This window comes from Telmatherina bonti, assembly GCF_933228915.1.
Source record: "Telmatherina bonti genome assembly, chromosome: 6".
Lineage (NCBI taxonomy): Eukaryota > Metazoa > Chordata > Actinopteri > Atheriniformes > Telmatherinidae > Telmatherina > Telmatherina bonti.
In genome coordinates this window covers 26,043,527-26,064,481 of record NC_136624.1, presented here as the reverse complement: position 1 = coordinate 26,064,481, position 20,955 = coordinate 26,043,527, and the positions used below count along the sequence as shown (strand labels likewise).

At 36.2% G+C, this 20,955-nt stretch overlaps 1 protein-coding gene across 1 annotated transcript; it reads right to left on the bottom strand.

Moving 5' to 3' along the window:
- Positions 1-932: 932 nt before the first annotated feature.
- Positions 933-20,589, bottom strand: nckap1l (NCK associated protein 1 like). Its single transcript, XM_079242745.1, has 31 exons — positions 20,471-20,589; positions 18,899-19,009; positions 18,684-18,776; positions 18,118-18,174; positions 17,455-17,597; positions 17,056-17,146; positions 16,399-16,536; positions 15,307-15,355; positions 14,391-14,547; positions 13,837-13,893; positions 13,645-13,741; positions 13,298-13,407; positions 12,849-12,981; positions 12,574-12,655; positions 12,327-12,385; positions 12,069-12,214; positions 11,842-11,974; positions 11,513-11,632; positions 10,961-11,100; positions 9,741-9,872; positions 8,632-8,850; positions 8,286-8,416; positions 7,005-7,102; positions 5,858-5,951; positions 4,822-4,904; positions 4,604-4,684; positions 3,737-3,830; positions 3,476-3,592; positions 2,769-2,878; positions 2,015-2,104; positions 933-1,373 (listed from the first exon to the last, which is right to left on the bottom strand). The coding sequence occupies exons 1-31, from the start codon at positions 20,558-20,560 to the stop codon at positions 1,257-1,259; spliced, it is 3,372 nt and encodes a 1,123-aa protein (XP_079098871.1). The 5' UTR covers positions 20,561-20,589; the 3' UTR covers positions 933-1,256.
- Between the last annotated feature and the right edge of the window lie 366 nt (positions 20,590-20,955).

Genomic DNA, 20,955 nt, shown 5'->3' with positions numbered 1-20,955 from the left:
TGTTGTATTATCCTATGAAAGACAGTTAAAAGCACATCCATCTGAAAAACAGCGACTGAAAGATAAAATGCATATTAAATCTTTTTTAGCCTTAAGGGTCTCAAAGAAAAGCTGCTTGAAAGTGCTGAAAACGAGGCATGATGAAATAGGAATGAGCAAACCTTCAAACCAATGTGTGTACTGTTCGCACGCATAGCAGCAAAATAGTATAGTTTTCTATAGTATATCATTCTTTGAAAATTACTTTTGAATATCTCAGTAAGTCTTGTTATATTCTGAGCTTAGTGAATTCAACCCTTTACATTCACATCAAACACTGGTATAGAAATTGTGTTGCATTGCTATTCTGTTTTCTTGCTCTCATTTGTTTGTTCATGGAGAGTCTTCTGTGTATTCATGCAAATGCTACCTGTAGTGGGAATTCAGCCTCTTGTGCTCTCAAGAGGAGGTTCAGCCTATGAGGCTGAAACCCTGAACGCAACTTGCACTTACACGCGCACACAATCACTCAACATAAATGGTTGTAAGCATCTCTAGTGTGGCAACGGAGCTGATACACAGCAGCTGTAGCATGGGTTGAATGGGAAGGGTGGAGACAGCAGACAATGGGTAAATGAAGACTGAAGAGACTGTGGTGGTTGCAGAAGATAATCACAAAAAGGGTTGCCTAAAATTAGTAACAAGGTCTTTTGCTTCTGTAAAACTGGAGTGCATTATTTGAATTGTTCATGAAAGATGAGAAAAACAAGCCTCTCGTGCAGGTTGGAGGAGTGGGAGTGTTGCAAGGGTGGAAGAAAAACTCAAAATAAACAATGAAAAAATCTTGAATAAATATCAAAAGGAGAAAAGTATAAAGGTTATTTTATTTTGTTTATTGAAATTTAGAAGAAGAACATCTTAAAAATGCATTTTCTCCATGTCCCAGAACTTATGGTAGATAATGATATAAAAGCAAAAATGAGGTTTTGCAAATATACCTAGATTGTTGATTAATATAATTTAAGCCAACAACATCAACACTACATTTGTAAATTTAATATTGCATAAATACTGACAAAGTAATGGAATCAATGTATGTTAAAACCAACTTAAATTAGTAGGTACATAAAACAAACTTTCTGACAGGAAGCTTGTGTTTAAAATATCCAAAGCAATGTTTAACCTGCATAGAGACTTACAAAGCTGAATGGCAATGAGAGCACAGCGTGTTTGTGCATAAAAATACTCTTTTGGATCAATAAAGCATTTTAGAGTCTTCAGCCCAGTGTGACAACAAAGGCCTTGTGCACCTCCCTGTAGGCATTTCGGAGTAGGACATACGGGAAGCAGCTCTCCAGCATGTCTTGAGTCAAGTATGGAGACTCCTCCACGATCTAAATGAGTCAACACCAAAAGTGTTAGTGTGATGCTTATTTTATTTCTCTTCTCAAACAAATATGTTTATATCATTAAACCCAAGTTCTTTTACACCTACTTTAAATCTTTGAGATAACAAGTTATTTATTTGTCAAATATATATTTGAAAATGATTTCCATTAAATAGAAGGGCAAAAAGAGAACAAATGTGCCTATGTTGTGGGTTACAGTTTTCCTATAGTAGGACACAATACATTGTAGTAAACTGAAATGAAACATGCTTGTTTTCTAGCAAAGAATCATGTCTCCCTAAAAAGCTTACTGTTGCGATTCTCACACAGAAACACAGAGGGATAAACCATAATTATCTATTTAGTATTGCTTAAAGTTAGATGCTTGGAGTTGCTATGTCTTTGGTTATCTAAATAAAATAAATATATATTTATTTTAAAAGTTTTTATTACTTTAAAAAACTGTATCAATGAATAAGAAATAAGCACGTAGCCATTATAGAAGGCACTGCTTGCCTGAATGGCTGTTGCAGAGAAAAAAAAAAGCCAAAATTAATTAAGTATCTTTATATTTTCCATTAGTCAAAGTCTAGTTTCACAATAACCTTGGGGTAATTGGAAAATAATTGACATAACAGCAAGCCTACCATGTGTAGGAGCAGGTAGACAGACTCTCTGTTTTTGCACTCCACTTTTTCCACATTTTGTCCCAGTTGAAGCAAAGTGGAGGAGGCCAGCTGTGGAATGACAGGAGGTAAAAAGACACTAATCAAACAACCAGTACACTTTTACACTGCTGGTATTGACCTCAAAGGGGGCAAAAGGTTGGGAGTGTCTTGAGAAAAATCTATGACTAAAATACTGTAGCATTTTGCCTTCATCACATGTCACATTCACTTGCTTCAGTGTAATCCCGTAAATCACACCACAATCGAGACAAACATCCATTAAGTTGTTTGTTTGTCTCTCCTTAAGCAGTGTCTGGGTGTTTTTCTCCCTCTTTAATTTCTTCCATGTGAATAAAATCTAGAGGGTTAAGGTACTGAAATTGGTCAGTACTTTTCATGTATAGAACAGATTAGGAATAACTTGGTAATACATATACTTTGTTGTTTCTATTTCAGAAGTTTAAAATGTGGTGTAAAAAGGTAAAAACAACAATTCATCTGTTTATTGTAATAATATGTTAGCCTCAAAGCACATTATATTTTAAGGTTTTCTTGGCATATATGCATGCAGTGTTAAGGATGTGGAATTAGGCAAATATTACTATTTGAACAAAATATGACTTGCAAATATTAATTCTATATTGTCAGAAATATCTGCATAATATCTGTCTTTCTTTTTCAGACTTACCTGATGTTTTTCTAACTTTAAACTCCTGAACTGTGTGACACTCACCAAGAGAAACTCTTTGAGCTGCTGCTCTATGTTTCTGTTCTGAACGGTGAACATGGCGATAGCCAGCTGGTTGATGGCTGTAGCTAAACAGTGGATGTTGTTGTTGTGGCCTAAGAACATAAAAAGGCAAAATCCATCACTGAAAATTGTTGGAGAAGAACATGTCCTATACAGAGAGGAAGTTTTTGTGGCTGGAGCAATTGGCTAAATTTATTTAATGATCCGTAACACTTAAGAGGAGACAATCTGAGCATATTTCCTCAGGCTCACAGGGTTAATTTATTTCAAATAAGTCAGTGGAAAGTAAAGGCAAAGAAAATAATCTATAACAAACGTCACTGTATGCTCTGATAGAAATCTTGGCTATTTGCTGCTCTTAATGTTTCAGTCTAGGCTTGAAGCCAAGCAGTTAGGGTCAGCAGGGCCACATGCCAAGAGTAACTGTATCGATGCACGTCAGCCAGAGTTATCTGTAAACAAAAGTCTCTCAGCAAAAACGTGTTTCTCATTAAGCAACATGCTTCGCTTCAGATCATGTCAGACTGGAAAGTATGATGCTAGTGTTTCAGGGTGGAGTAACTCTTTTCATACACTATCAGCAGCTGGTAAATAATGTCTGGAAGAACAACCGAATAGTGTTTGGTTGTGGGTTGTCTGGAGAATAATTATTGTCAAGTATAGTCTGAAATGAGCGACTGATTATGCACCTCCATGTTCCCGGCTATAGATAGAGTTGGGGTCCAGAGCCAAGTTAGGCAGGGACACAGCGATGTAGACGAGCAGCAAACGAGACAGTTTGAACTCTTCGTCAAGGGATGTGTTATCTGCAAGGTTTTACATGGGGAACAAAAAAAACGTGTAAGATGACTTTTCATGATGAATAGTTAGCTGTAGCACAGATGTTATGTGCCAAAAAGGTACTAATAGATCAAGTTTAAACAATTAAATGCTAAAAATAGTACTTTTACCTGTATGCATGTTGCCAATAGCAGTAACCAGGGCAGGATCAATATCACATTTCAGCCCTGCAGCAGAAGCCAGCTCATAAACACTCATAGTCACCTGCAAAATAAACAAGAATTAGATTATTTTTCCCTTTCAATAATTTCATTGTCTCCCACAACAAACCATAACATGCACAATAGCATTCATGGCTATTAAGTTTCAAGTACATCACCTAAGCAGTGATGTACCTGAAATAGGCACATATATCATGGGCAGGTGTCTACGTCTGCAGAAAATGTTTGATCTCTCTGTTTCTGGTTGCATGCATGGTTGAGCTGCCTGGGCAGAATGTTTCCACTGATGTGGCTCAGAGTCTCTCTCATGGCAGCATAAGGGGGCTGCTGACGTCTTTGGGGTTATCCTGGCCCAGACTGTGGCACGGCTGTCATGCCTCACTCAAGGGCCAGATGCAAGCAAAGGGAGGGAGAGTTCATAAGTCACAGTCCCACAAATTACTCCACAGGGAGATAAGGAATTCAGCTTAGTGAGCTCTGCAGAAGCAAAAAATCTCCTTTCTTTAAGGCTACAAAAGTACGACATATATTACTGTTTTTTTTTTTGTTTGTTTTTTTTTTAATTAATTATTTGGTTGTAAAGATTTCTGCTGGACATGCACACACTACTTTCTACAATGTCAAAGGTAAGTAGACTACACATTTGGATGTATGGCAACAGGACACATTTTGAACTTATATTTTGTACAATAAATATTGATATACTGCAATTAAACTGTGATGTGATGATTTATGTGTTTTTATTCCTCATTATATGAATGGCTCTTTTAGCTTTTGTGAGAAAAATGCAGCTTTCCTGATGATAACTTTGCTTACCTTGATGTTATCTTCAGGGGAGATGAAGTCTCTTAAGTTCTCAACAGGCCCCATTAGGAATGGGCAATGCTTCTGCAGGATCTATAAGAAAATGCATTTTAAATGGATTAAACATAAAATAGGAATTGTCTCTTTCTAAATAATCTTCCTCTGTCTTTTATACTTTAATATACATCATGTTATGGTATTTTAAAAAAATCTAATGAAAAGGACATTACATCTTGTAGGCAGTCTTGTGCCATTAATCTGAAGGATAGGATCACCCCAATGATGGTCATCCTCTTCAGGACATTCTCTTCACCTGAAAGTGCACATGAAACGGATCAGTACTCCCGGAGTGTGTATTATGTACACTTCAGCACCCAATGTACCTTGTAGCCCCTCTTTTAGAGCAGTGCCTCCGTGCCATGCTTGAAAGTGTCACTAGCTGCTTGTCACTGGACATATTAGATTATTATGGTGTTTGACAGCTCAGATGATATTTATTTTTCAATTAACTTCTGATACTGTGGAATCCACATAAATGTAAATGTCAGTATCAGGAATGTTCATCTAAAAAAGAACTTCCTGGTGTGGTTTGCAGGAGTAGAGCTAAATTGAATTGCAACATTGATTAAATATGCAACCAAATATTAAAAAAACAAAATCCTATTCCAACTGAATATCTTTATTTACTTATTAAATTGTTGACACAAAATCCTTTGGAGTAAAAACATAAAGTTTCCTCAAAAAAGAAGTATGATAACAATAACAAATGCAAAGCAGAGCTTTAAACGGCTCTTTTGCTATTTTGAGGATTCTAAAAGATATTGTTTTTAATTATTTGCACATTTCTTATATCTGTAACAGCTGATGCAACTTATACAAGATAACACAATTTTTTTTTATTTTTTATTATTGCTTGTTACCTTAGTCTGGAATAGCATACCAATCCACAGCTTTTTTAGAAGACTACGGAAATGGATGACAGTATATTAAGATTTTAGCAGGATAGCTTCGGTGAGGCAAAGTTGTGATTTGTTGAGGTGAGTCCCAACTTAGCTTAATAGAGTAAATGTTCTCACCCTAACCCCTCTCTCATTTCTTGCAATAATATCTATTTGACATTTCTCGCTCTCTCTTCTTTTGTTTTGTAGTGGGGCTCCTCTTGTAGTGGGTCTACCTTTTCTTTTATAACTGCTCTAAACTTTTTGCCTTCACTTTTCAAATCTTCTCCTCTTACCTCCATTTCACCTTTCTGTTTTCACTTCTCACCTGTCAGCCTCCTTTTAAGATTTGCCATTTCCTCAGGCTTGTCAAAGTTGTTTTTCATCTGTACCAGGATGTCCATGTTCTCAATCACCATTTTCTGACAGAAGAGAAAGGAGTGAAATAAGTGATAAATCCACCTTCACCTATGAGTTATAATGGGGAAACCAAAGCCATGACAGGCTAGTCTGACAGTTAATTCCACAATTCTTCACTTCAATTATAGAGGTGTCAAAGTGGGGGGCCCTGCACAGGACATTGGTAAAAAAAAATGTCTCTTGTCTGTAATAATCAATTATTTTTAGCCTTTTTCAGCGAGAAGGTTTAATAAACTCTGAGCTATTTAAGTCTAAGGTGGGACATTAAGATTTTTCAGTTCTACAAAAGGAATTATGGAAAGAATTTGATCATTTGTATCTGGTAAGAAGTCTCATTTCAGCATCACAATAATTTGATTGACCCATCCATCCATTTTCTACAGTATTCATGCTTATTTTAATGCAGGATTGCTGGTTGGCTGGAGCCTGCGCAGCTGCTATCAACCAATAGCACAAGTATAGTATAACCTGAATAGGTTGCCAGTTTTTTTAAACATGAGTTTTACATATAAAACTTAACAGCACATTATACATTAGCAATTGTCAAAATTACAACAAGAAGTTCTGCCTATATTGCAAACACTTAATTTTGAACAACAGAACAATAACTGTGGTGGGAATGCCAGAAAAACATTACGTTTCAGTGATAACAACAAGAACAACAATAATTTCATTTAAAGCTGTGGATGTCTAAAATTATTTTGAGGACATTTAAAAGACATTTTCAAGCATCTTTTCTCCCATATAGATGACTACTCAATAATTTGACCATGCTGAAATAATTGGTCCTTTCATAAACAAAACAGATGCAAATGAATAAATCAATAATACTCCTACAGATGTACCCTCTACAGTGTATGCACATTGACAAGTGGTTTAGTATAGGTAAACCAAAAAGAAAAGACTTTGATAAAGGTAAACTGCAAGTGAGCAAACAAAGTTCTCAGACCCAGTTACCATGGTAACTTCCCCAAGGCTAGTGATAGGTACAAATGAATTTGCTTCACTACCTTTACAATAGTCACGAATGGACAATCTCTTATATCATACTGTACCTTCAGTTCGCTGACTTGAGAGGTGATGTGCCACATCAGGTTCTCACCCAAAAATCTCATGCCATATGAACCAATTAACTCTGCCAGGGCCTGCAACTCTGTTTAGAGGATGAAAGATAGTTGTGATGAGAGGGAGATTACCAGTCATGACTGTATAAAACACAGCTAGAGCAAAAAGATACTGCCACTTTGAAACGCAGTGCTCTGTCTGAGCTTAACTTTCTATGAGTGAAGTAAATGAAAGAGAAACAGAGAAAATTTGATGACTGAGTGCAGTTAAATTAGTCAGCAGCTATCAGACCCCTTAACTCAGCTTGAATATGAATGCTTCAGAATGTGTGTTGGTAAATTGGATGTGGTTAATAAAACAACCAGTGAATCACTGTTAGGTGAGTCACTAAGGGTCTAAATTAAGACAATATTTGGATGCATGTAGTTTAATACAAGTGTGTGCTTATGCTACACCAGGACATGAGTGAGCCAAAATGTGTGGTGGGATGAAGATAGCCTTCCAAAGGAGGCCCACCACTCCTACACTACTGAGTGTGGAGGTGGACCAGGATGCTGTGTGGAAAAGAGACAGAAGTGATACTGGAATAGGAGTGGAATAGTTGGGTGGATGATAAGCAATATTGAATTTTACATCAGCCAGGCAGCGTCAGAATAAACTGCATGACAAGTAGTGTGAAAGGGAACACTGCACACCACCACAATTGCACACTGACAGTCTCCACACCCTCTTGAGCAGTAACACTCTATATGCATGCAGATGATAATATCTATTAAATCTGAGAGAGATCTACAAGTTGAGTCTGTTGCAAAGAACTGATTCGTGTCTTAAACTTGTGGTTTTATGATAATTAAAAATCTAAACAAAAAACAAACAAATGTGTCTGAAAAAGTTTCTTTCTCATTTATTAATATGATCTGTTGTCAGATTAAATGCATTTTTTATTAAATACACCACAATTTGCAGCAATTGCTGTGGCTTAAATTTGTGATGTAAGTGCACAATGTGTGCTTGCTAAAAATAAATCTAAAAAAAAGTTGAAGCTGTTGCTATGGATACTGAAAGCCAAAGGCTATACGTCAGCAATAAATGTAAAGTGAGTTGCTGTATTCTTTAATGCAACAAACTGTACCATTGCTCTAAAAGAATAACTGTATTTCTAAGTCAATCTTTTCTTTATATAAAACTGTTGTTTTTGTAACATTTAAAACTTTTAATTAATCAACAGTTCCCTCTTAATTAAATTACAAATATTTTGTTGTGGGACTGACCTGCCACATCTGAGAATTGCTCTGCTCTTAAAGTTGGTTCAGTGTCTGTTGTCTGGCTCACAAAGCAGTGCATTGTAGGACAGTGGACGATGAGGCAGCTGCTGGCCTGACGCAAAAGACCTTCCAGGTACCTGACAGGTAGATAAGATGATACAAATAAAAGAAAGTAGCAGTAGATAGTAAATAATGCAAAAGGGGCCCAGGAGAATTCAAGTGCTTCTTGAATTACATGCATGTGGAATAATTCCTGTGGTTTTCTGCATATAATGATTTTACAACAAACATAAAAAAAGGTGGATTATATTTGGATCTGTGTGTTTTAAATGGACTCATCTCACACACCCACCAGTTTGTGTAGAGCGTTGTTAGTGTCTGTACTCCGTGGGAGTCCAGTGGTTGGGTTTGCTGCAGCAGGACGCTCTTCACCAGCCGCGTCACATCCACATTGACATAGCTTGAGAAGCTGTGCAGATTGGCTATGTAAGCTCTTATTGATGCCAGTAGGTCAGAGGGACGTGCAATGTCCTGCGTGGTCTGGTTGTAATTGGCCATTCTCACAATGATCCTGAGGAAACGTGTTTAAACAACATCTCTTGTCACAAGGCTGAGTATAGACAGATGGGATTTGAAATGGGTTAAACGGGTCTTGGTGACTTGGTATTACTTTCATTAGGTCAGCCCATCCACTGTTCCAAGATTTTGTTGGAAATGTATTTATTTTTTGTGAGAAACCTTAATTCACTCCCCTTCTCTTCATGACTAAATTTACAATTTGGCCACAAAAGAACCAATCACTGCATGCATGCTGCATCTCAAGGGCACTAATGTTAATATGACATGACAGATAATCATCAGCTAAGGTGGGGAGAAGAAACAGAGCCTTTACACAAAAACATTAGGTTACCCTGGTACCAAATACTAATGTTAACAGCACTAAGTACTGAAATGACACAGAGCTATGGAGTGGTATGATGGAGTTTTTGAGTGTAACACAGCTTGACATGATGGAATTAGAGACTAAAATAGACCTCATCATGCTGATGAAAAAGACAGTTTACATATGATTCCCATGATTATTTGTGGGACACAAAAGAAAAAAAGCAAAGTGTACAGTTAATTTAAGGGGCACACTGGGGAACCTTTTTCTTTGCATGAAGGTTGTTTGAACACGATGCATGAAACCTCTCATTCACTCACTTGTGGGATTCAGCAGAATTAAAACAATTGAATAAAAAGAAATATGGAATTGCATTGATATGTAAAGTCATCATTCTTCAACTATATATGTGCACAAGTAGAATAAATAATTCAGTATTTAAGAGAGGTTTTCTATTTTTTCCAGTGCCACAATGCTCAAGTACACAATAGAAGTACAGCAATCTACAAATGTCACTTCAGAGACTCATTAAGTTCAATAGAAAAATGTTATTCCCCACCACCCCTGACTTAGCATACTCAGACAGACGTATCTCCAGATGAGAAAGAAGGAACTCTGTGGGAATGATGATGTGGTCAAAGACGATTATGTCACTGCAGAGACCGTAGGAGGAGCAGAGCTCTGTCAGCATCAGATGCATCTTGTCCACACTAGGAGACAGACAAGACAGGCAGAGGAGGGAGAGAGTTCAGCTTTTAAGATGTAGGGACAAATATTTTGACAGTTACTTTAGTATGGATGATCTGTTCTCATACATATAAGGTAACAAAGAAGTTGGAGAGCTGAAGCAATCCTCAGCTTGATTCTAAAGGGAGGAAAACTGAGACAAGCGAGGCAGACAGGATTACAATCCTTTAAACTTAGTTAAGGGACTGTGGGGCTATATACAGAAAATGACCCAACTGTGAAAACAAAACAAATTTTATATGCCACCATTTAAATTGTTGAATTAGGTTCTGTGTGATCTGTGGACATCTTTTGTTTCTAATTTATATTGGTGTGATTAGGTACCTGTCAACCATGACTGATTAAACCTAAAGTCTTATAAAGTTCATAACCAATTATGCCATGTGGTCAAGAGCTCGTTTTTAACCCATCTTTCTTAGTGAAGGCCAGAACAGCATAATGGCAGCAAGTTAAGGCAATGAAATCATATTTGGACATTAGAAAATTAATTAGAATATTGATAAAACATTATTAGTTTTTATTAATAATATTATTAATATTAATTAACTTTACATAATAATTAAGTAATACTTAAACAAGGTTATCAGTATGATTTCACTAGTTCAGACTTGATGCAACATTTACACGCCTTTAGTTTGGTGTGTGCATGATTTCATCACTATGAGACAAACACAAACTGCAGAAACAGAACAATTTTGAACATGTCTGGAAATAACAGCAAAGTTTCAGGTTCAACAAAACTAATACCCATTCCAGCTTTCCCTTACATTGGCATGCAGGAGGATTGTTGCCCTAAAAACCCTCAGCAGACAGTGTTAGATTTGTTCATTTGTCCAGTAGCAAATTGGCTGTGAGGTTGATGATTCAGGCTTTATAAAGATCACTTGATTAAAGATAATGGAAAATGGGAAAATTAAGCACTTTTTACAGGTTCATAATCCCAGCAGATGTTATTTTTTTCTGTTTTTAGTATTTGAGAAAGTTTTGATGGCAACATATTTTCAAAAATCAGTAATGAAATTATTCAAGGAAAATGAGAAGAAACACTGACTTAGTGTACACTGTCCGGTCTTTCCTCAGGCTCTCAGCGCCTGGCTTCTCTCTCTGGACCTCTCCTTTTTTTTGTGCTGGTTTCTTTTGCTTTCTGTGGCGAGCAGCACTGATGGTCTCAGCACAGTGTTTAGGCAGCAACTATAATGCAAAAAGTTACTCAGTGAGTAAAAAAACATTTTAAAAAAATGGAAAAGACAAAAATAATGAACGAAAAAGTGAAAGAAATAAACCCATATAAGTAAATACTGCTTAGCTTCCTCAAAGGCATACTTGCCATAGTTGTTGGTTGACATTGCTGGAATTATATTGAAAGCTGAGATTTCATCATATTTAACTTGGGAGATTAGAAAAACAAAGATGGAATGATGAAGTACGCAGTTTTTGACCTATCTTGTTATTTTATTCAAATTCCTAACTCTGCTCACTCCCTCCAGCTAAATACAACAATCCAAGCTGAGGCTAGCATGATTTGTTTGGATATTAACTTCCCCAGAACCAAACTCTGCTGGATAATTACTACTCTAAAATTTGAAGCAACCAGAGACTTCACCTGGTCATTGAGATTGCATTGCTCAGCACATAACTCTAACACAACACTGCTGGTTTGCTTGGCAATCTGCTCCAGGAAGGTCACACACAGACACAGACTTCTCTTCTCCAACGCTCCCGCCTGAAAGCAAACCCAACAACAAATAAAAACAGCATGTAGGAAATACAACACTTCATTGTATGTACACTATCTACAGCTGGGTTGCATACAGGGACCATTAAAAATTTAAAAAAGGCAGACATATTATGATCTAACTGTAATTAGAGTGTAACTAGTGTACTGTCCTGCTGCTGGTGATTGGTAAACGGGTCAGATAACTGAACACTGACCTCTTCTGGGCAGAGATGGTGCACACACTGGCTGAAGTGAGAACAGACAGACGGGAAGGCCATGAGGTAACGCTTCATAGTCGTCTCCTCACTGCTCTGGCTAAACATCTTCTCAAAGACACGCGGGAAGAAGCTGGAAATGAGAGTAAAAATGTCTGTAGAAGAGAAGAGAGGAGACGAGAAGAGAAGAGAAGAGAAGAGAAGAGAAGAGAAGAGAAGAGACTAACCAGAGGATGGACAGCTCGGATGTCTCATGGAGCAATTCTTCTAAGCTGTCTACCATTTTAGTATGAAATTGGGTCATGTTCATCACCCTTGCCATGTCAGGATAGTCGTTCAGTGGGAGAGGGGCCTTGTTCACACTTGTGTAGGCCTAAAGCAAAGAGACAAGAAACCTTGTAATATTTGCTTTGAGCATGAAGTCTTCAGTAATAAAGGACATTGATGTTATGTTTGAGATCAATGAATTCATGAATTCACCAAACCTGCAATCTTAGCCAGTCCAGTCTAAGTGCTGTTAAATCAAACTCCTCCTTGTTGTCCACTGCAGAGGAAAGCAAATAGAAAACATTAGAATCGGATTATGTTGACGCAAAAGGTTGGGCTTCAGAGGGTTATTAAAATTTAAAAGATGAACATGAAACAGATCATATATATGATATATATACATACATATATATATATATATATATATATATATATATATGTGTATGTATATATCCAAGCAGTTACCTTGTTTCACTGACAGAGCAGACAGCGTTGACACAAATGAGCTCATGAGAACTGACTCCTCCTCTGGACACACATATATGTTCTAAAAAAGGAAGAAAGTTTGATTTATATTGCTTATCATAAACACACAATTGATTCAGCTTTGTGGGCTCTTTTTTTAACACCTTGATCTCAAATAATAATTTTAAAAATGCATAGTAACACCAGCTAATACAAAGTATACATGTTTGTCTTATATAGTGTTCATGTTTGTGTCATTGCTTATTTTACAGTACCTGTATGGTGTCATTGAGAAGCAAGGCATCAAACTGAGCTAGGTACTGAACATAGTAGCGCTGAACTATACAGTTGTGCCTTCTCATTAGTGCTCTTAACTTCTCCATGTAGAACAGCAGTTCAGCCATCTGACTGGATTTTGGGAAGAAACACAGACATAGAAAAAAATCAGCACCAAACTTGCACATTTACTTTTGTTGCATGATTTTAAGTGCAATCTGCACAGATTGAGATAACTGTGAATAGCTGCTGCATTTGGGAGCTGTTAAAAGAAGAATTTTGACTTTGGTGATCCTGCTGTTTTGGGCATTCATGTTAGGTTTGCATATCACTGACTACATTTTACACATTACATATTAATTTTGTCTGATGTACTTTATTTCTACACTTCTGTGACAACAGCAGCTGCAGCAATCCATGGCCAACTTCCTAACTACTTTTGACCTACTTGTCGTTGTAGTCCTCTGGTGTCTTTATCTTTGGCATATTCTCTGAGTGCCTGACAAGCCACAGGACCTCGTCACGGGCAAATGACAGAGCCATGAAGACAAACAGAGCCTAAGAGATTTGATTCATCCAAAAGAAAAGTAATAACGAGATTTGATCAGTCCGAAGAACAGGAACGAAAGAAGAACATTTCTCATGAGTTGTAGTTCCAGTAAGTTAAATCATGTAACATGGGATTTTAATAAGTGCGCTAGAGAGAAACTGGAGCAAGGTGAAGAAATGTCTGACTGTGAGAAAATTATCTGAATTCTATTTGTGCCACTTAAAGACTCTTGCATGTACTTCTACCTTTGGTCCCAGGAGTCCAGGTTCATCCTCCAGAACTTTATATAATTCCTTCATTGCTCCTCTCAGGAATTGCCTTCTCTCTCTGTGCATAGCTCCACTGGTGACAACAACCACCATGAAAACTTGATATTAAAATCTCCATTTTAATGTAAACAGACATCACTAAATAGTTGTAAATGAAAAGAGGTTTACCAATTAAGTATAAAATTTTCACGACACTCCTTGATGTCTGCAATTCTCTTGCTGTATCTGAAATGGAAAAATACGGACAAACGCAGATGGAAACTGGCTTTGTGCTCTAATATACGATTACTGCAAGTGACCAAGATGTGTCAGTGTCTGTGAAGTCACATTCAGTATCTTTTTCACGTTTATTTCAAAATAGTCTTGGCTTATATTGTAAAGGAATTAACAGTTTAATGAAAAGATATTACACTTTTGGACTGAGATCAACACTGAACTGGTCATTATGATATAAATAACATCCCACTTATGACATGAAAATAATCCACCATAGGTGGTTGCTGATCATTTAATGCTATGGGTATCCTATTTGATACAGTCTCTGACACTGTTTGCATCACCATATGGTAAGAAAACTTGCTCAAAACTTAGTATTAGTATATGTATTTATAGTATAAGTATTTACAGTTGAAGTTTTTTTTTTATTCGATTATTTTAATTCATTTTTATTTATTTTTACAATCCAGCTTGTAGAGGGTCCAGATCTGCAAACAGGTACATACCCTTTGATGCTGTCAAAGAGCTCCTCAGAGACTTTGTGTATGTTGAGGACTTCATCTCTGACAAGGGTGAGGTAGAGGCCACTCTTCAAAGCCATCTTCCACAGGTCCTGTGAGGCCTGGTTGGTATTGAGGCTACTGTGGCACAACAGGAAGCCAACTACAAGGAGGGCAATTAACAACAGTCATAATACAGTCTAAAGGCCTGGAAGCATTCTGCAGATGTTTGAGGTTTCGTCATTAATACATCTGGGGAATTCAGTAACCAGGGCTTATTTTCATTTCTTCTTTTTTTATATTCTTTTTAAAAGTGAGATGTCATGTTTGTTTTTCATATAATCATAGTGTGTGATATATAATGACTTGACAATAATGTAAACCCATTTTCCCCTTTTAAAGAGATTTAACCATGAGCTTGAGCATTACTAGTTGTTTATATTTCTTGTCCTTAACAGCTTATAAAAAGTGCCCTCTCCACCAACTGTAAATCCACTGTATAAACAGAGTTGTATTATTACAAATGTAATAAATCATCATTACCTACATAATCATTTCTGTGGGAGAGGTGGCTATTGTTGAATTTTAAATGATAGATATGAAGCTGATTTAGCAAATTAAATTATTTGTGGACAACTTTTTAATTGGGCAATCAATGACCATTCTTCCTTAATGACAAATATTAAAGTTTTGTAAATTTACATCTGCTTATGCTTTGTATATGTCAAACATGATTTATGACTTTAATTGGTATACTTTTATATTTTCATGTTTCTTGTGAAGCACTTTGTGATTTTTAATTTGAAAGGTGTCATGGTAAAAATATTTACTTCTAATGTCAGTAAGACGGAGGTTCAAGTACAAATATTTAATAGGATGTCATACTTTGGGAAATATATATTCCACATTGTAATATACTTACTAATGATCCAGCGTTCCATCACATCCATAGACAGGTATTCACATGCCATCTGTGGTGGACAGCAAGCATACATACACACACCATCAATACACACATGCGATGCAGGAAGATTATGCAACCTTTACACTGAATGCCCCCAACAATATCTAAACCAAGAACATTTTCTGCTGTGCGGGAACAGTACTATGCATACCGGAGTCTGAATCAATTTAAAAATCTCATAAAGCAACTTTCTATTAGAACATATCAAATCTTAGTAAGCTCTTTGATAGCAGCCGCATGTTTCTAAAAGTGGGATAAGGCCATGTTTATCTATTTCCTCTCTAATAGCAACTCTGTAAACATCTGGGATGAGATGAGACCAGTTTTTGGACTTTTATGAGAGATGATGTTCCATATTTCTCTATGTTTATTTACTATCTAATAACATCGTACCAACAACAGTACAGCTTTCCTGAGAAAGACTTTGCTTATGTTGCTGTAATATCTCATGGTGCAGTCCAGATGTGCAGATTACTAGATTTATAGTTTAGAGCAATGTTTTTCAGCCACTGTGCCATGGCACATTAATATCCCGTGATAGATCATCAGGTGTGCCATGAAAAATGATCCAGTTTAACTGGTCTAAAAAGCTGATCTGTGTTCGTACAAACAGGTCCAGGTTTCTCACTGAGTAGAGTGAAAGATCATAAAATTCCTTTTTCTTGTGTTTGTCTGATTTCTGTTCAAGATATTTTGACAAAATGGACTTTCTGTCTTTTGGACTTTATTATGGTGTGCCTTGTGATTTTTTTCTGTAAAAAAATGTGTTCCGGGTTAATAAATAAAAGGGTTAAAAAATACTGTTTTAGACAACATGTTACCTTTGTAGGGTTGCACCTGTATGTTTTCTAACACGAGTTACTCGTGGGGGAAGAATACAGTGGTTAAAGGAAATATAATCACTTCCATTTAAAATGGAAAATAGGACACCACTTTCAGGGCAAAGTATACAATAATGGACCTTAAGAAATAAGCTGAAATTTTCTTTTATAACTCTTATCTGTTTTCCAGAGAAACACAGGAAGAGAAACCATGGAAGGGTGGACTCACGGTGTCACAAATGATTGGTTCCATCATGGTTGCTGGAGTGCTGAGCAAGCTGAGAAGCTGGGCACTCCGCCACTGTTCTGCAGACAGATTTCTGCGTGCGTAGAGAATCCTCAGTGAAAGCAGTGCTGATGTTACTGACTAGAAGCAGAAAAAACAAATTACAGAAAGAAAATTTGCTCATAAATTGCAGCTGTTTTGTTTTTGATTTTTCAATTGTTTTGCTTTGTCATTTTTTTACATGCATCATCACATTTCATGTTGAATCATGAGCTAAACCTGCTACACGATAGAGTATGTGTGGAAAAAAACCTGGACAATTTGTGATTTTGCATGGTCATAATAAAGTTTGTTCAAACGGTGAACTGAATTGCCTGCATGCCATATAAAAATAAGACGTTTTATATTTTTCTATTTGTTTTGATTGTTGCAGGTGTTAGTTTAAACTGCAACAGCAAGCTGCAACAACAGCACAACAAAAAACACTCTCGTAGGACTTCAGCATGATTCATCTAGTGATGATGTTCTGATGTTCTGTATTGAAGGTTAAAAGTGTAAAAAGTGGGTTGTCAAACAAGAAAGATCTATGCAATACTAAAATTGCATTACCAAAACATGGTAATGGTAAATAATGACACATTTTCAGTGAGTTTAAATTACCCTTGTGTGGGGGCCAAACTCTTCAGTAAGCTTCTTCCAAGGATGCTCATATTCCATAATCATCTGGCCAAGTCGTGGGTAGGAGGGATCACTGCAGATTTTGTTAAAGTGTGTAGTTACACAGTGGATTCACAGAAGAAAATACTGTTATACTATTCCACTAAAGAACTGTATCAAAACCTTTCACATGTCAACAAGGTCAGCCACAGGTCTACCAAATTATATGCATATATATGTATATATACATATATGTATATATATATATATATATATATATATATATATATATATATATATATATATATATATATATATATATATATATATATATATATATATATATATATATATGTATGTGTGTATTCTCATCAGCATCAATCAATTCAACCATTTTTTTACCTGCTTCCATTGGTCATCTCATGTGCACAGTTGAACATTCCCACCAGAGTCTTCTTATCCTCAATGCGAGATAGAGTGATGATAACAGACGTGTAGGTGATGATCAGGTCCAAGTAGTTTTTGGTGAAATCGAAGTTAAAAGCCTGCATTTAGAATTTCAGAATTTTAGCTACAGCTACCTCTGTAATCCTCAACTTCTGTTATCTACAGGTAAAAAAATTACACAAAACTGTCATCAACTGCAGAGTAAACCTATTTAATGTTGTTTTCTCAGTTAGACATTTCCTGAAATGACCAAAACATTAGAAAAAGTGATATGGTCCCTTTATTCATATTTCCATGAAAAAAAATCTGTTTCAGAAAACAAAATGTTTGCACTGTAAAAAGGTAAAACTCTTATATCCAAAAGGTTTCTGATGATGAATAACTTCTTTCTTCATGACAAATACAATTAGCATTTTAAATGATAGAAATAGCTTTATTTTAGATTTTTAGTGAGGCTTGGTCTTTTTAAACCTACGGACAAAGTTTGCAAGATAGTGTAACGCAGAGACCAGAACAATCATTTAAATGGATTTTGTGTGAAATATCAGAAGGAAAATGTGCTTGTATTGTGTACGGATTCAGAGTCAAAACAATTAATGTCAGATGGTTTATACTTACAATATCAAAGAAGCACTGACATGCATCTATGGTGTTTAGCAACTCATAAACATGGTCCTGAAGGAACAATGCAAAAGGATTAGACTTGGACACACCATGTCAATAACTTTGTACCTCTCATCTTTGAAAGTAACTGAATATCACTTTAACAGCTTTAAATTAGTGTCTCCATCATGGACAGATGGGAAAATTTCAATGAAAAAAGGCGTCAAAGCTTAAAAAAATTCCCACAGATTATCTATTTAATATCATCACAGCAGTGCTGTATGACGTAGCTACAGTATGACGGAACAAAATGTCTAAAATCATAATGAACAGGGGGAAGGAGAACCTGCTTCCAACACCAATGTTTCTTATTTCAAGATGTTTTTTCTACATTAATGGAGGTACTGAATCTTTTTAGTCCTCTGTTTCTTGTTTCAGCTGCATGTTGAAACTTTCTTCTCTGAATGTTTCATTTTCATTTATCAATTTAATGTAAAACAAGCAACTCTTATATTTAACAATTGAAATTTTGATCAAGAAAATAGAAATGTGGAGAAAGATGACAAAAAACCAATAATTACCCTAAACTCAATGACATCCAGGAAAGAGTCATAGTAGCTTGTTGTGGCCCCCAACACTTGAGATTTCTGTCGCTGGATACTGTTCAGATTTTGCTGTAGTCCACAACAATGAAAACATCAGTAATCAGGTGTGCAGTGATGAAGTCGATTAACTAAGATCAATACGTAATATGGTGAGGATAAATTCATTTTTTCAGATGTTTTGTCAAACTTACAACGTTTCCTCTGAAGTCGATATTAGGAAACTTTTTGTTGATATATTTGATGGCGGGTTCCATTGCTTTCTCTGAAAGAAGAGCTGGCCGCAGCTTGGGATCTGCACATATCTTCAGAACAGAAGGAGACGACAGAATAAAAGATATGTTTGTTTTTTTTTTTCTTTATAAAATGCAAAAGTATGTTTTAAAGCAGGTATGGTAAAGATTATTTTATTTTCATGGTGACTATATCATAAAAATTAGAAGAGGAAGCAAGCTATAAGAAACCCTTTGCTTCTCTGAAGCTGTGAATATAATTAGAAAGGTTATAATGTCGTACTTGTGAAATGCAAAGTCATATGTATATTCTATTAGTGACCAGACTGGTTGTTTCCCAAAAGTTTGTGCAGTATGATGACAGATGAGAAAAAGAATAATGACATTCCCGGTGCTATCAACAGCTTTTTAAACTATTAAAATGAATAGAAAAATAACAGTAAGTCGTTTTGAGAAGCTGGTGAACGAGGCCCAACAAACCATAGCATGAATATTGCTAACTAAGCTAGCTGCTGTCGGAAGCCTTCCTTCTGCACAAATATGGTCTTCTGTTGTTTCAGCAAACCAAGACGATGATGGCTGAATGTCAGACTTGAGGTTTGACAAACAGTCAGGAACATCATAATAAGTTGATGAGGCTCACCAAACAAACATTACTGGACTTTTTTTTTTAAGTGGTTTAAAACTTCACAAGCCACTCTCCTGAAATGTAAAGTTATATACAAATCCCGGTACACTGTATGTCACCTCTACAACTGTCTGACTGTCAGTAAATTAAATAGTCCTTTTTTCTTTTTTTTTTTTTTTTTTACAAGTATCACAAATTAAGCAAAATTTTTTCATGTATCAGTAAATAACTAAATTACGACATTTTTCAGTATGTTGTACTGATGTATTTTTGTTTTCTTATATGTCATGTCACCACTTTCAATTTGGAGTTACTGATATTTTAGTTGACACCACAGACTGACTTCCTGCTTGCACTTCCTCTTTGGAGAAATAATCTCTTCTGCAGTTTGAAGACAGTGTTTCCAGCACACAAAACTGCACACAACGGCACAAAACAGCACAATGTTTATCTTTCACTGTCATATTATTGTACTCTTAAGTACAGTCTGGAAGATCATTATAAAAAGGGAAGATTTAAAAATATAACAGCAGGTGTGAATAATTGCCATGTCTCTCTATATATGTGGTATAGGTATACTATCATCTTTATCTTTGATTAGCACTTTTTTGTATTGCAGACAAAGATAGATTTTAATGTGTTCACTCAGTTTACCTACTGTTCAATAATCAAATGGAAATTCAAAGTTAGCACACAGGGAAAAAAAAATAACGACAAACTGAGTTAATTGTTGTAATTACAGTTCTAATATTTTTACATTTTAGATATAGTTTAATTTTGTTTATCTGATTAAAGCTGATTTGTTTCAATTGCCAAAACAAATCGCATGAGCTAGAGGAAGAAGTTCCTCATTCATCGCCTTTGTTACTCAAACCGTCTGCCTCTGAAATCTCCTTTTCCCTCACCTTTTTAATGTAGTTCATGCGTATGAGAACCCCATTCCCCCTCTCATTGAGTATGGTAAGTTTTTCAGCTAGTTTCTGCTGGTAGTCCATGGCTGTGGACTGCACCTCTTCCTCCGTTCGAGCCCTGGCCTCCTTCCTCTGTGTAGCTGTTGAACCCTCAGAAGTAAGTGCACCCAGAGCCTCACCCTGCCACCAGGTCACATGGTGCTCATGAGTGGAGATATGCTTCCTAATGTTAGACCTATGCTGCTGCTGTTGCTGTCTGCTGTGTCGTCTACTTCCTTTTACTGTCTAAGCACATATTTGAACAAGAAGTTCCGATTACATTCAAGGTGTCCAAAACTTTAAATACCAAATGTTTAGTACTATTAAAAGAAAACTTTAGTGGATTAAACTATGTAAAAAGAGAGACATTAAAACATTTCTTTAGAAAATAAACCATGTTTATCTTTTCACCACAAGATGGCACTGTTGACCAAGTAAAA